General features: G+C 58.2%; 1 protein-coding gene across 1 annotated transcript; it reads right to left on the reverse strand.

Annotated features, from left to right (window-relative positions):
* Positions 1–778: 778 nt before the first annotated feature.
* METRNL (meteorin like, glial cell differentiation regulator) lies at positions 779–16,072 on the reverse strand. Its single transcript, XM_070773831.1, has 4 exons — positions 15,692–16,072; positions 9,538–9,923; positions 2,557–2,616; positions 779–1,600 (listed from the first exon to the last, which is right to left on the reverse strand). Exons 1-4 carry the CDS (start codon positions 15,850–15,852, stop codon positions 1,278–1,280), a joined length of 930 nt encoding a protein of 309 aa, XP_070629932.1. The 5' UTR covers positions 15,853–16,072; the 3' UTR covers positions 779–1,277.
* Positions 16,073–16,572: the final 500 nt, after the last annotated feature.

Raw genomic sequence — 16,572 nt, forward strand, 5'->3', positions numbered from 1 at the left:
GGTCTGATTACATGAAAAACCTGTTAAGGTGAAGCCCTTAACAGGATGAACAGAGTATCTCCTGAGATTCTTATCTTACCCAGCACCTGTGCATGTGAACTCATTTGGAAATGAAGTCTTTGCAGGTATGATCAAGATGAGGTCTTACTGGGTCAGGGTGGGCTTGGGTCCAGCACTTGTTGGGCATATAAGTGGAGGGACACGTGGACAGAGATACTCAGAGGGAAGAAGGCCAAGGGACAGCAGAACAGAGACTGTGATGTGTCCACCAGATCAAGGACCAAGGACTGTTGGCAGCACCAGAAGCTGGAAGAGACAAGGAGGGGTCTCCCCCGGCGCTGTTGCAGGGAGTGCACCCCTGCCCACACCTTGATTTTGGATTTCCGGTCTCTCAAACCATGTGAGAATAAGCACCTGTTATTTAAGCTCCTGGGTTGTGGTCATCTGCTTCGGCAGTTGTAGGACACTGACATCCTTGAGGATCTGGGGCTCAGAACAGCCCCTGGGTATCTAGACACTTGCCCTGGGATCAGGCATTTGGGGGAAGCTGAGGTCAAAGGGCAGCATCTGGGTTAACAGGAAGGGGGTGGGGTTGGTCCACCAGAAAGGCAGGGGTTGTAAGTATGGGGGTAACAGCCTCATTTAGAGTTGGGTCCAGTATGAAAGGTCCCTAACGCCAGGGCTGGCGGTGGGGGGCACTGACCCCAGGAGAAGATCTGACCTGGACCCCCAGCTAAGGGCCACACAGCCCTGACCAGGCCCGAAGACAGACGCGCCATTGATCCGTCAGAGGCTGGTCTTTATTCCCTGGAATGGAAACAGCCTGCAGTCCCAAAACGATGGTGGCTGGCAAAGCCCCCCCTTTAAAAATTCAAAAACAAAATGAAAAACCATTAGGTGTCTGGCTCCATAAATTTCCATCATAAGAAACAACTTTGAACAGTACCCAAGCCTGGTGTCGGGCGTCCGCAGTGGGCTATGGCCCCCACACTTCACCCAACACACCAGCCAAACACAGTGACTTCAGATGCTCAGAAAACAGTATGAAACGAACACAAAGGCATTTTACGACACGGGAGTTTGCTTCCTATGGACATTTCTTTTTTAAAAAAAATATAATAACTTAGTTGGCATGTTACAGCATCTCCGATCAATCTGTCAGGGAGTCCTTGGCTGGAACCTTGTGGGGCCGCATGCAGCGTGTGCCTACCCAGCTGGAGCGCCAGGCACCCAGCACAGTGTGAGTGTCCACTGCTGCGGCCGCGGTCACCTGGCGCTCACTCCGTGCCCATCTCGCAGGGGTTCAGCCCCCTCTCCTCAGCGTCCCTGTACATCCTTTGGAAATCCTTGAAGCGTGGGGCGCAGCCAAGCCAGGCCTCCCCAAAGTGCATGTGGCCGGTGAAGAGAAACTCGCCGTGCCCAGGCCGGACGCCGCACTCCAGTAGCGTGGAGACGCGCCCCCGCCAGCCGCCGCCCTCGCCCTCAGGGGCCGGCCGGAACACCCTGCTCTTCTGCCGGTAGAGCCGGCTCACGTTCAGGTGGATGGCCGACTCCTGCCGCTCCGGCTCGTGGGTGACTTTCTGGATGGAGCCTCGGACGACTGCAGAGGAAGGAGATGGGGGTCAGCAGGGTGCTCACCAAGCCAAGAGCACACCCTGCACCCCGCAGCAAAACTGGGAACTGATCCTGAATGCTGCCTTCCAGAAATTCTCATTAAAAAGTGCAATCCACACCCAAGAGGCTGCCTAGGGGCTGCCCAGCCACTCACACTGTCGGGGGGCAAAGATGTACTTCTCTCAAGGTCCAGTCACAGAAGTGGAGGAAAACAGAAGGTACAAACCTCACTGTGCACCAACTTTTCAAGTTGGAACAAGAAAAGTGACTGCAGTTAATACCCAAGATCTGCTGTGATCCTGCATCAAGATCGGACAGAAAGGGTGAAGCTTGGAGGAGAGGGAGGTGACAGGAAGAAGGACAGAGCAGGCACAGGCTTGGGGACCCTTAGCCCAGCCCCAGATCCCCTCTGTGCAGGGCCAGAAAGAAGAAGGGGGGTTGCACTTCCACTCCCCAACTGCCCTGAGAGCCTAGAGGGCAGAGTCAGGTCCCGCTGGGCCGGTTCCAGCAAACTCATACTGAGTGTTGCCACCCTTAACCCGAGAATGTTTGTGCCAATGTCATAAACAGGCGGAGGCTGAGTCCCTGACCTCAGCCCTGGCCCCACCAGTGCCTCTAACTCCCTCTTCGGAGCCTGCAAGGGACCTGGGTGTGGGTGGGGCACCAGGACTTGGGCTCAAGCACAAAGTAGGAAAATGCTCAATATCCCCTCAAACAGGAATTCCCACCTTAAAGAGGAATTCCCAACTCTCGCCCGGCCCTGCACACAGGTCCCTTCCCTTGGGCTGGGGCTAGGGTCACTCTAAATGAGTGGAAAGGAAGGCATTTTCCCATGACCTGCAATTGGTGATGGAAGCGGGGGCCAAGCCCAGTCTTCAGGAGAGTCTCTTCCCCCCAGGGGGTTTATTTCTCCCACATGGTGGGACCCTTCAGCATACTCACCAAAGTCGCTGGTGCAGACGGCCAAGAGAACCTCTGTGTGGCTGCAAGGGCGGCACGGGGCTGCAGGGAGAGGACAGAGCCAGGTGTGGGGTCAGATGGGGCCTGTGGAAGCTCGAGGAGCACAGACCCTCCCGCCGACAGCTCGCAGGCCATATAACATCCTATAAATCCTCTGCTATCAGCGGCAACTGTCTAGACCCAGGGGCCTCTGCCATCAAGGTGCCAAGAGAGCGAGCAGGCGGGACCGTGACCTCTGCCTCGTGGGTGGGGAGATGTCTCTAGGAGTTCCAGGCTCACCTAGGCCGCCTGCGATGGCATGAAAATGAAGGGCAAGTGGAGTTTTGTGCTGGACTGCACTCAGCTCATGTCTGCACTCACACTTGGCAAGCAACCATTGGGCTCTAAGTCGCTTTTCGGTGCCGAAACCAACCCGAGCTCATCTGAAGCCGCATTCCTGACACCAGCCTGGCCAAGAGCCTTACATGGCCTCGGTGGTCAGGCCTGGAAATGCTAGGGCCTCCCACTCACACTGCCTGCCCCCACAGTCCCATCTGCCACCCCCATTCCACAGGAGGTCAAAGCACTGTCTAGAAGTGCCAGGAGGCTGTGGCCCTGCTTAGCGCATTGGTGGGAGTGAGAGACGTGTCCACCTGCTTCACTGGTGGGGGCCTTGTCTAACCAATGGGACCGGGTGACCAACTCCAAACCCCTCCAGACACCTTTCACAGCAAGCTCAGTTCACAGGATCCCCTCTGAGATCCCTAGATGTTGGAGGAGGCTGATTCCTCCAGACAAACCAGTCCCTCTCGGTGGGCCTCTGCCCCGGCTCAGTCCTCACCCTGCCCTCCACCTACTGACTCAGATGGGCAGGAGCCCTCCAGAAAGGCTGGGGACAGGGGAAAGCGAAACCTCGAGACTCAGGGGACCCCCAGGGACCACGGCGCTCCTAACTCAAGAGTGGATGTGGGGAGACACGAGTTTATTATTTGGCTCTGATGTTGCACTTTTCCTCACCTGTTTCTATGGGCCCAAACTCCCTAACAACAGAAACATTAGGTATGAACGCTCACCAGGACAAGCTTCCCTCGGCTCTTTCACATTCTAAAGGCCCCACAGGGTCTCCAGTCTTGACGCTCACTGGGCCTGGACAAAGCTACAGCTGTCTGCCTGCCTGGCTGTGAACTGGGCTGAGCCATCACCTGCCCAGGGGCTGCAGTCACTCGGGGCCCTGGAGGAGACAGGGAAACGCGGAGGAGAACAGGAGGGGCCTCTGGGACCCAGAGTGTGTGTGGGGGCAGCCAGAGATGACCCTGGAGTCTCCAGTGTCCTGGGACCCCCTGAGGATGGACATGACGTGTCCAGAGCGCTGGCCTTCCTGTCCTGCCCCCAGCAGGGGTGGGTGCACGCGTCCCAGTCCAGTCTGGCGAGTGCATGACTCACGGGCGTGTCTGTCAAGTTATCAGGAAAAAAGAGAAGCCACAGAACAAGAACAGCCTGTTGGAGCGTCGGAAGCATCTGAGAGGACTGAGCGCCTCCTGCCCTAGCTCCAAATCCCGTGCCTTCTGCCCACCTGTGGCTCTTTGTCATGAGTGTGGACCCCCAGCCTTGAGGGCCTCCCCTAAAAAAGAGGGTGGTCAACTGGGGGGTCCCCTACCTCTAGCCTGCCGGGGGTCTGCTGCCCACAGTGGGCCTGACAGAGGTCACTATGGTGAGGAAAGTGGGTTGCACGGCCTCACGTGCACTGGGGGGACTTGCATCTTATGAGAGGCAGCTCATGGCAGTGGGGAGACTTCCCATCCTGGCGGTGTCCCCAAGGGACAGAGGCCCCCACCTGGGGCCCCGGGGCCAGGCCTTGCAAGCTCCAAGGGCAGGGGGATGAGAGGTGAGGTCTGCACAAACTCTCCAGAAGCTGAGATGGGCCCAGGCCACTCACCCAGGTTGGACTGCAGGCCTAGGTATGTGTAATCACCAAGCCCTGGAGCCTCACCGTCTGTGGGTCATAGGCTCCAGGACCTTGGCTGATTGCTGGGGAGAAAGGTGGCACGAGCTTGTCCCGGGCCCTGACTCAAGCCCAGTCCCATGGAGGATGTCCGAGGACCCGGTGGCCCCAGGGGCAGGTGGGCAGCAGCCTGCAGACCCTCCTGTCAAAGCCTCAATGAGCTGGCGCCACACAGACAGCTGGAGCTAACAAATCCCGCACCCCCTGCGACTCTCTATGACCCTGAGCTTTATGAAGTGTAGGCACCTTCGTGGAGAATCCAGGCTGCAGATGCTAACAGCAGCAGTCTGGAAACAATTATTAATCGGAGTCAGGCTTGTAAAGGCAGAGTGGAATGTGCTGGTTCCTGACACATCGAATCTCGTTTCCTTGCGGGGATGGTGGGGAGGGGGTGACCCAGGGGCCGGGTGGAATTCTGGCCTGTGGTTCTCGGAAAAGGGGAGGGACAGGGGAGTGTGGACGTGGAGCAGATTACTCTGGAATGTGTATAAAATGAACTGAATGAAGTGGGGAAAAAAACAGGGTCGAGGAGACCAGCCTGGAGGTGGCAGGGACGCAGGTGAGAATGGCAGGTACAGATGGGAAGGGCAGCCCCCTACTGTCAGGCTCCGGGCAGCCCGACGCCCAAGGAGATGTTTGCAGATGGTGAGATGCTGGTTCAGCAGGTGGGACGGCCGAGGTAAGGATGACTGGGGTGGAGATCTCGTGTGAGACGCCCTCTGGGGTCTCCAGCACAGCCTTGCCAGGTGGGGAAACGCAGCATTTTAACAGGGAGGAAAGTGCAGATGGCAATGTGGCCAGTGTTCCCTAAGCCGAGAGCCTCCTCTGATTGGCACGACAACCCCGCGCTCACCCCAACTCCGGGCTGCAAGGTAACATTGCCCCACAGGACCCTGAGGGACCGAACTCAGGCTGGTCGCCCCCTGTAGAGGCCCCACAAGCACAGGGAACTCTCCCCTCACCGGCCGTCTCCTCCACACCTGCTCTCCTCCCTTCCTTTTCCTGGTGAGCAAGGAGTCACACCTCCACCTCAAGAGCCTGGAGCTGGATAAGATGAAAAGTAATCTTAATAATGACTCGGGGAGCTGGAGAAGCACTGGTGCCAGAAACTAAATTTTCAAGGAAAAAATTAAGTTCTGTTTCCAGGAAATAACCAAGTTTCTTCTCATTTCTGCACGCTGTTGTTTACCTCCCATGGCCCCTCAAGGCCACTCCTATATTCTAAGGTGCCTGAGGCGGGGAATCTCAGAAGGGACCCCCGCAAAAGGGTCATTTGCCTCTGACTCACCAACAGAGCGGTTTCAAAGAGGAGGGGAGGTGAAGCCCATCAGAAACTGTGGTACCCAGGCCGCCTCACCCCACCTGACACCCACAAGCAGCGATGGGTGCCACTTCTGAGCCTTCCCGGCCGGCACAAGGGTGAGTCCTCCTGCCCCTCCCCACCCTCTAGCCGTGGGTCTGAAACACCACTGCCGTCCCCCTTCACCTGCACACAGGGGGCCAGCTCTGGGTGGGCATCACACACAGCCCTCCCCTGCTTCTCAGCTCCCTAAGCAGGAAAAGAACAGGCTGGAATCAAGGGTCCCAGAAGAACCCCAAAGATGGGGTCTGCCTCTGTCCCTTAGAACCAGACCGAGTAACACCCCTGCCCTCCCTTGCTGGCCACCCCAATGGGTCCCCCAGCCCACTGGGCCACGGGGGTACTGCCAGTGCCCGTTTACCCGAGTGTACTGGGACCCTGCGGAAGATGGTCAGCCGGGGCCACAGTGAGGCCTCGGCACACGGTCCAGGCGTGGCCTGGAGCTTCTTCCACTAGTGAGTTGCATCTGGCTGCTCGCCTGCCTTTTATATCCTGCCAGACTTTTCCAGCACCAGAGGAGGGAGTGCTGGCTTCCTCAGGTGCCTGGCGAGGCTCTCGTGGGAGGGGGAGGGGAGGGGCCAGGTCCCCCAGCTCTGGCCACTTGGCAGCCCAATCCTGAGTCCCCCGGGGCTGAAGGACCCCTGCCGCCCGCCTACCCCTCTGTCTCCGCCTGCCTCTCTGTTCTGGCCTCTTTTTTGGCTGTCGGCACGTCTCAGTTCATACGAGGCAGCCGATTGTGCAACATGATGAACACGAGGCTGACACGCTCGCCGTAAACACGCCCGGCGGAACCACCCAGAGCTGCGGCCGGCGAGGCTCATGCACACCTCCCCTCCTCCGGGATCCCAGCCCACAGGGCCTCTACTTTTCATGTCAGCACAAACTGGAACTCGTGACTCATCGGCGAGGGAGAAGGCTTGTCCACCTCCGCAGCAGGTTGCTTCCTGGGCTGCTCGGCCCCAGGACATGCGCTGGCCTCCACAGCCCACGCACCAGGGATCTGGCTTCACCGGGGTCTCCCAGATGGAGCCAGGGCCAGACAGGAGGGCACTGCCCTCTGAGATCCCGCCCAGTCCCAGGGGAGGTCACTGCTGCCAGATGGCTGGGACCAGCATTCCACATTACGTACCCATTCCTTTGGCATTAAAAGCTTAGGGATGCATCCCTGGGGAGAAGGGATGGACCAGCCTCCCCGGATCCCTGCTACCCTCGCCTCCTTCAGGACAGAGAGGTGCTGGGCCCACAGCTGCCAGACCCTGGGAGCATCTTGAGTCCCCATCTCAAGTTCTGACAGTTACTGCATATATACTGCCCCAGGCCAGCGCCCCAGCCACTGGGCAGATAGATGGACACTCACGCCCCATTACCCCCAGGGTCCCTGGGATCCCTGCAGGCCCCAGATTTAAAGTGACACTCCAAGGCCAGGCAAGCATATGGCTGGGAGTAACAAGGGCACCCCAGTAGCTCAATGTCCAGCCGCAGCCATGCAACCAGTGTGGGGCCCTGGCTAGTGACCAGATGACCCACCCCATCACAAGGGGCCTCCTCTCTGGGACCCCACAGGGCTCTCCCAAATCCACTTACTGCCCTAGCCTGGAAACATGGACCTGGGGTCTGGGGAAGCTCAGATCCTGGCCCCAGATAAGGCGAGAGAAAGTCTTGGGTCCCCAGGGCTGAGTCACAGGCTGAGTCACTCCAGGTTGCGACCACATGGTGAATTTTCCACCAGAGACTCCAGTCTGTGCTGACCAGAGCACCCAGGTGGCATCACAGGAAGACCTTTACGCCATGGCCTCTGAGAATCTGGTGGGAGCCGCACGGCAAAGAAGAACAAAGTTCCAGCCGGAGAGAACAAGTGACCAGTAGCCCAATGGTCTCAACCCATCAACATTTTAATCAGTAAAAGGAACGCTGGCGAGTTCCTAACATCTGCCCCCTCGGCCAACCATCGCCGTGGTCAGACACGTCAAATTTGGTGACTGGGTTTTTCCAGATTTTGTTTTTATGGCGAGTTTAACTCCAGTGGCTCCCCGCTCCATACGTATACACACCAGAGCGAGCCCCGGTGATCACTTGCTGGTGATCAAGATAAAGGCTGTTGTGGTTAAAGTTTTATTCAAGTCCTGGGGTTTTATAGCCACTTTCAGCATTCCTGACAGGGTCCTACCCAGTCAGGCCCTGGGGGGAGGGGTCCTACCTGGGCAGCCATACGCTGAAGCTCTATAACAGACCAGTTTAGGTTGAGAGAGAGTGAAGGTTTTGGAAAATCATGGGAGTCAAGAACAATAGGACAATATACTGGAGATTCACACTCAGGAGAAAAGTCTACATTTCAAATCCTAGGAGGTCTGAGTTTTCCCAGTGGAAGATTTTATTCCCTAAAATGTGGAGACTATACTATTCTTGGGGCTGATCCACCCCTCACACCAGGTGTTTCGACCTCAGCACTGCTGACGTGTGGGACCAGGTCATCCTCCATGGTGGAGGGACCATGCCAACACTTGGGGCCAGCTCATTCTCCGTGTTGGGGCTGCCCTATGCACTATGGGGTGTGAGCAGGACCCCTGTCTCACCTCCATTACTTGATGCCAAAGCACCCCCCAGGGCCCATCATCTCAGTCAGTCACTGAAGAACAGCTGCCTGGAACCTGCCCCCAAGATTATCCGAGCTCCCACCTTCCCCTTGGGAGGCATCTTGCTACCGACTAGTTTTGGAATTGAGGAAGATGGTGCAGATGGCGCACCAAGTGCTGCCAGCCCCCGCCCCACACACTTGGACCCTGCAGAGCCATCTGTGTCTCGGGGCTAGAGCCCCGGGGCCTGGTTGTCCCTGATGAAACGACAAAGACCCTGAGTTTGCCCTGTGTGGGAGCTCTTGGGGCCACACACTCCTCTCTGCCCACAGAACTTTCCAGAGATCAACACTGCTCTCCCCACAGGGTGCAGCAGAGCTGTCTGCTGGCCTCAAAGAGAAGGAAGGAAAATCTGAAGCCAACACACCGGCCCTCAGCCACCCAGAGACTCCCTTGGGGACCTTGCCCAGAGTCCCCGGATTGTCACAGCCACTCAGCCGCCCCGCCTGGCACAGCGCTGGTGCCCTCTCTCCACATGGACGAGTCCTCACTGACACCCACACATAAATCGGCTGGGAAACCCGGGATCGGCTCATGATTCAGGACACCTCAGCTCGGGAACGGGAATCAGCCTCAACTCCCACCCAAAATGTTTCAGGGGCTGCAGCCGACACCCAGAGCACCTGACCGACTCGTGTGTCAGGAGAAACTTTGGAGGAGTTTGGATGGTAAAAGCACCCATTTCAAATTGCAGTCACAGCTGGTCCAGGGGAGAAGAGTGTACTGGGGGCCAGGACCATGTCTCGGTTCTGTTCTGACCCATGGCCATCGTCCTGAGTCCAAACTGCCCACAGCACTCCGGGGGCAGCCTCGGCCGCCCTTGGGCAGACCCACCAGGTCTGAAGCCCAGACTCGGGTAGCGTGTTCTTGCCTGGAGATTCTTCCTCATGAGAGGAGATGGGGGCAGGAGATGATGGATGGGGGGCAGGCCCAGCAAACAGGTGAGGAACCCCCCGAGGCCACCCCCGCACCCTGCATGCCACACTCACCCAACAGGGCGTGCAGGTCCGGCCCCGTGCGCCTGCTGGTCAGCTCGTACTGGAAGCCCGTGGTCCTCCTGCTGATGTCTTGCTGTGGCGTCGCCTCCACAAACAGGCCCCCCTGCTCGAAGCCGAAGCACGGCGCCTGGCCGGGCCCGAGGTCCCCATCCCTCACCAGCAGTTTCAGTTCTCCAGTCTTTTCCAAATAAATATTGGCCCCCGAGGAGCCCCTAAGGGGCTTGATGCACAGAGTCAGGTTCCGGGAGGGCGAGAAGGTGTTGGGCCGTAGGTTCACGATGAGCGCCCCGGTCGGGTACATCCACTCGACGGTGCCCGCCGAGCAGCGCAGGTAAACTTGCTCCACCTCCTTCCTGTGGGCCTCGTGTGTCAGCCCGCTGCGGAGGGGGAGAGACACGTCAGTCGGGAGATGCACCTGAGCACCGCGGTAAAGAATTTGCCTACAGTGCAGGAGCTGCAATAGACATGGGTTCGATTCTCGGGTCAGAAAGATCCCCTGGAGGAGGGCACAGCAACCCACTTCAGTATTCTTGCCTGGAGAATCCCCATGGACCGAAGAGCCCGGCAGGCTACAGTCCATAGGGTTGCAAAGAGTTGGACAACGACTGAAGCAACTTGGCAGGGCACGGCAGCACCCCTCACCCACAGACAGGTGGGTGCTGTCGCCACCATGCAGCTGAGGGTCCATCTCCAGGGAGGGGGTGCGGCCACGTGCTCCCACCCGTCCACTCTGAGCACTTTGGTACATGTGGGAGCTCCTGGCTCCTCTCAATACCCCAACACTCCGCTGGCCTCTGAGCCCAAGTCCTTGGGGTCTCTCCCTGAGCTGGGATGGTGACAGGTGCAGCGGAGGTGGGAAACACGGAAGGGACGGATCTTCCAAAAAATAAACAGGGAAACACCAGCAAGACGTTGGCACCAACCCAGGTTCCAGATGACCAAATGAGGGTCAGGAAGCTCATTTGATGGGAGATTCCCATTGAGTGGAGTGGAGACCAGGGAGCAGATTCAAGTGACAGGAAGCAGGCTGGAATGCCATGCACAGACAATAAAGAATGCACTCCAGGGAGCAGCTTTTAAACCAAAGGGAACGTTAGCAATTTGGTTGGTGGGGGGGGAGGTTGTTGGTAAGTTTTGTCTTTAGGGTCCCCATTAGACACAATGTTCCTATTGTCTTGAAGGCAATGATGTGACCGCTTTGTCATTCATTTGTAAACCTGAAGACCCTGCATTGCCGATCGTTTTTTTTTTTTTTTTCCCAAAACAAACTCAAATATCATCAAAGCAAGATACACAAGTCAAGAAAAGGTCCTCCATGGGGAAACACAGGAGGGAACTGTGGAAAAAACCACAAAAGATCTGTGGATGCCTGTCTTCCCGATGGGGACTGCTGAGGAGTTCAGCGGGTTTCAGTCCTAATAAATGCCAAACAGGAAAAAATGAAGTGTGCTATGCTCTCGGGGTGGCAGGTCTTGAGTAAGTTGTAACGCTATGTTTTCGAGAAATTGAAACCATCAAAAACGTTCAAGTTTCCCCTACTCAAAACTTGTAATGTAAATGTCAGCTTGTGGTGACGGTTACGTCATGACCACCGAGCAGCCCTGGAACTCAACCCGGTGACTTCAACTAAATGTTTTATTACATGAAATTTGGTTCTGATCAGATCTCAGACAGGTTCACCCACATTCTTAGGATTTTTATGTGAAATAAACAATGCTATATTCAGAGCCCTGGCCTGAGTGAGTTACCAGAAACCTTTTCTGCAGAGGAGAAAACACATAACATATGGTTTGCATTTACTGTTGGTGACTCATGCTCTGGGCCCCGAAAAGCCTCGCTTTTCATACGACGGCCAGCTGCAGGCTGGGGCTGCACAGTCACCCTGCAGACCACATCAGAAGGAGGTGTCAAGGAGGTGAACTCCCTCCTAACCCCACTCCCCACCCCCAAGGCCTTGGGTCATAGGCAGCCTGGCCTCAGACGCCTACCGGGGCCGCACACGCAGAACAGACTTACAAATTACAGCCACATAAAACTCACACGAGCTCATCTGACACACAGGAGGGGATGGGTGTAATTACAGTGCTGGGCGACAAAATTAGACTAAATGGTGTGTGGTTGCCACAGATGACTATAATCAGCCCTGCTCTTATGCAGCCAAACAAACTTTATCACAGTGTCCCTCCTCTCCTGGCTCCAGCCTCGAGGGGCAGCTGGACACTTGCCCCATGCCCAGGAACCAATCCTCAACTCTCTCTCCCACAAAAACCATCCCGTTAAAGGCTTTGCTTCCCTCTCAGTGGGAAGAGGGGACCCTAGGGGTCGAGGGAGTGGAGAACCCACGGCAGAGGCTGTGGGTACCTCTCACTAACTTGCCTTAACCTCAGCAGTGGAGGGGGAAAAAGGGGTGAGCTTACCCTCCACCCACGTCTTGGCAGGGGTGAAGGGGGCCCTCATGGGGACCGATGGCCAGCCCACGCTGCCCAGGGGGAGGTGGACCCAAGGCCCCGGGGGCTGCCACCACCAGCCTGTGCCCATGACCACATGCATCCATTTACTTGCAAGTCACTCGCCACCTAAAAGAGGACTAGGAACAAAAAGACAGTGGACAGACAAGAAATCACTTGGCGCCCATCACTTTACCCTCTAGCAGGTCCACCCCATCCCCAGAACCTGCACAGGCTCTGCTCTGCCTCTTCTCTCTTTTTAAAAAGTTATTTATTTTTATTTACTTATTTGGCTGTGCCAGGTCCTACTTGCGGCACACGGGGTCTTCCATCTTCGCTGTGGCACACAGGACCTTTAGCTACACCATGTGAACTCTTACTTATGGCATGCAGGACCTAGTCCCCTGACCAGGGATCAAACCCGGGCCCCCTACATTCTGAGCACAGAGTCTTAGCCACTGAACCACCAGGGAAGTCAGCACCTCTGCTGCTTCTCTCTTGTTTTACTAAAACATCAGGACCAACAAGACTCCCACTAGGCACCCAACACAGGAGTGTCCACGGTCACTTCACAGCAAGAGCTCCATTCAGACAGACATCTGCTCCGTTCAGCCTGGGGCCAGCTGAAGTAGAAGACTCGCGGTCTACCTAGTACCTACCGGAAAATCTAGTCACCACTGAAAGACTGAAAAAAACTTCTGTTAATGCAAAAGTGCTGGAGATGCAAACACACAACACATGGGTAATGGTCACTGGTGATGGTATTTAACGATTTTCATATGACATGCAAATGACATCCTAACCAAACAAAAATGAAATAACTATGCCCTGATGTGATGAAGCTAAAGGATGCAGGAAAAAAAAAAATATGGTTCTGTTCAGCCGTAGGAAACTGAGAAAACTCATTTGATCTTGGATTATTTTAACTGAATTAATGCATTAAAAAGGCGGGGGGGGGGGGGGGGGGCAGGGAGTTGGGAAGTGTCACTCCCCAGGAGGACACACACCCATGGAGCACCTTTATGGGAAAGATGGCAAATTCCAAGTTGCTACAGCGACTCTCTGACAGGGTCAGTGCGGTGGCAGCAGAGCCCACACCACTCATATCCACAGCTCGGTCCAAACCTTGAGTCACCAGAAGGAAGTGATGGTCTCTGGTTGACTAAAGTCAGGAAGAGCTTCAGATCAAGGGCGAAACCAAAAGGCTCTGCTTCCTGGAGTTACCTTTCATTTCCCCACCTCGCAGGAGAGACAGCCCAGGTGTGACATACTGGCAGTGCCCAGCCCATCTCAGTGGGAAAGTTCATGGTCCACCTTTATGAGCAGGGCCTAATAAAGATAGGACGCATCCTGCCCTGGCCGAGGGAGAGGGATTTCAAAACCTACTTAATTGTTTGGATACACCCAGAAACACATCCAGCCTGTCAAATGTGAGTGGCCAGTGTCATAAAAAAGCAACTCCCTTTGTATCAGGGGATCAGAAACCGCCCGGCGCATTGGGGCTTGCACCACCCTGTGCTGTCTTTAGAACAGCTCATAAAAAGTCATAAACACTATAGAATCAGCAGGCAAACCAGTGCACCAGGGTAAGAATCTGTCAGCTGATCTGTGAAAAAAAGGTAATTGGAGGGGCAGCGATTACAACACTGGCGTGGGGGGAGGGGGGTCTTATGCTCCTGGAATGTGACTTGGACCTATCTCTGCTCCGATCCTGCCCATAACTTCTACAACCACTGCAGCCACCCTTGACAAGTTTCTACCTTTAGGGTGAGTGGAGGACATTGGAGGGTGTCCAAGACCAGGGGTTCATTAGCAATGATGGAGGGAAAGAGGGTACAGGCAAGTGGCTCTGTTTCTCCAGGTAGATAAGAGGATGCACAGGAAGAAGAAGGGATTCCTCTACTCCCTACAAACACCTACATGGTCCCCAGCTCCCTCGGGTCTCCAGGGGAGGCATCCTCTGCACACTTGTCCTCTAAGAATGTGAAAAGGGTGTCAGCTCCTCCTCTGGAAATTCAAGCTCACAGGGGTGGGACTGGGTTTCTGTTTTTGATCTGCTGAAGCAGGACACCCCAAGGCCTCATTTTGGGGATGCACTGATTCATCTAGCAGAGGCTGCAAAGCAGGGAGTTTAATTACCAGCGAGGGGGGAAAGGGCAGCCCCAGAAGAGTGTGTCAGAGTCAGAGGCTCCCAGCCAGCTCTGTGCTGGCGCCAGCATTCTCCAGGCCAACCCTCCCCCAGAGCTCGGATCTGCTGCACAGGGCCCAGTCTCAGCTCCACCAACCCCTGCTGCCGGGAGACCTTCTGTAGCCTGGAGGGCGGGTGACACCAGCCCAACCTCAGGAGCCCGGGACCTTCACTCTGGGATGGGTGGGAAGTAGAGAGAAAGGAGCAACGTAATTGCCAATTTCCACAAAGAACTGCGGGCTTCCCGGGTGGCTCAGCAGTAAAGAATCCGCCTGCAATGCAAGAGACCCGGGTTTGATCCCTGGGTGGGGAAGATCCCCTGGAGGAGGAAACAGCAACCCACGCCAGTATTCTTGCCGGGAAAATCCCACGGAGGAGCACGCACACTGGGTCTGGACATATCCAAGATGACCGGCAGCTGCCCTGCTGACGCACAACCCAGCACCCTGGCACAACCATGCCCTTCTCGGAAAAACCGTATTCACTCAAAATAACCCCATGACACCCCCACAGCATGAGGTGTCTGCCACGGGAGTCTTCCAACCAGAAGGCAGGGTTTTAGGGGCCCTGCACGGTGGGACGCCCGGACACCCAGCCCCCAAGGGAGTCCCGGCCCACTGTTTTCGGAGAAGACGACGCTAGCATCTCCCTCCCTCTGCAAACTCTTGAACCCGCAACTTCCGAAGCACATGCCGTCTTCTCCGACAGCGAGGTGCCGGGCTCTGGCCGGCGCCCTGGTAGACGACTGGTCTCGTCCTGAGTATCTGCGCTCTCACCAACCACCCCCCCTCCCCGCCCACGCTTGTGACTTGCCTGTCACACTGCAGTTTAAAAAAAAAAAAAAGTCCTCGGCTGCCTGCCTTGGCGGAGGGCGTGAAGGGGGGTCGCCGAGCCCAGCGCGCGCTGCCAAGGGCGTCCTGACCTTCACCGGGCGGGGCGGGGGGCTCGACCAGGCCCAGAACTCGCCCGGCGCAAGGTGCCCGCCCGCGCGTCTCCGCCCGCACCGACGTGGTCAGCGCGCGGTCAGCGCCAGGGCCCCCTCTCCGACCACCGGAGCCGCCGCTCCCTCCTACCGACCCGTCAGTCCCTTCCCGCTCGGCCCTGAGCGCAGGCCCGGCTCCTCCCGGCCCGGGGCGCGCAACTCCTCGCCGAGGGCAGAGCCCGGGAAGGGACAGAGGGCTGACCCCCGATCGCCTCCAGTGAAGGGTCGCGGGGGTCCGGGCTGCGGCTCTCTGGGAACCGAGTGGCGACCCGCGCGATCCTGCGCCGGGAGAACGGGCTGCCAGACGGAACCGACCCCACCGCGCTGCAGGCGCGCCTTCCCCTGGGCGTCCTCTGGGCCGGGGGACCGGGACGCCGCGGGCTCTTTTGTTCTAGAACCGGGGGCGGGGGAGGGCGGGGACCGCACTCGGCCTGGAGAGCGGGCCCCCGGGCCCCCGAGCCCCCGCGCGCTCGGCCCGCGCGGGAGGGGAGTGGACGCGAGGGCCGGGCTCGCGCCGCGCGGACTCACCTCCCCTTCCAGCTGCACAGGTCGCTCGAGTACTGCGCGCCCGCGCCGCCCAGTAGCACGGCCAGCAGCAGCAGCAGCGGCGGCGGTCCAGGGCCCGGGGCGGGGGGCCTCGGCCACAGCTGCCCCGCGCGCCCCCCAGCCGCCCGCGTCGCGCCCCGCATGCTCTGGCTCCGGCTCGGCCGCCTGTCCCGCGTCCGCGCCAAACGAGCAGACCCTCGACCCGGCGCGGCCGGGCGGCCGGGCTCCGAGTCCAGGCGGTCAGGTCGCGCACCCCCCGCGCCTCCAGGGCGGCCGCCCGCCCATCCCCGCCGGAGTCGGGGCCGCCCGAGCCGCTGGACCCGTGCGCACAGATCCGCGCCCGCCGCCGCCGATAGAGCCTCTGAAGTCTGCAAGTCCGCGGTCCCGGTCCCGGCTCAGCTGGGGGGCGGTGCCCGTCCCGCCGCTCCGCCCCCGCTCCGGGTCCGCCCCCGCGCGCCGGAACTCCGCCCCTTGCGCCCGCGCCCCGCGCCCAGTACGCCCGGCTGGACGCGGCGGATACCCGAGTCTGCGGCGTGGCAGGGGCGCGGAGCGCCGGGGGCGTGTGGCCCAGGGGTGGGACAGGCTAGGCCGCCGCGGAGAGGAGAGGGCTGCGCGAGGGACGGGGAGGAGGGCCCGGGAGGGAAGAGCCAGGTTGGAAAGTGGAATTTCGAGCGGGAGGGGGAAGGGCAGCAGCGCGTCCCAGGCTTGTAAGGTGCGGGGGCGGGGTAGAAACCCGAGACCCGGTGTCTGTGCAGACCCTAGCCGAGCGCCTGGTCGGCAGGTCCTTCCCGCGGGCAGACTGAGTCCGGAATGGCCTCTGGGATGTAGCAGGGGCGCCTGGCCGTGTCACTGCTGTGTGACCA

The sequence above is a fragment of the Bos indicus genome, chromosome 19 (genome assembly GCF_029378745.1).
Source record: "Bos indicus isolate NIAB-ARS_2022 breed Sahiwal x Tharparkar chromosome 19, NIAB-ARS_B.indTharparkar_mat_pri_1.0, whole genome shotgun sequence".
Classification (NCBI taxonomy): Eukaryota; Metazoa; Chordata; class Mammalia; order Artiodactyla; family Bovidae; genus Bos; species Bos indicus.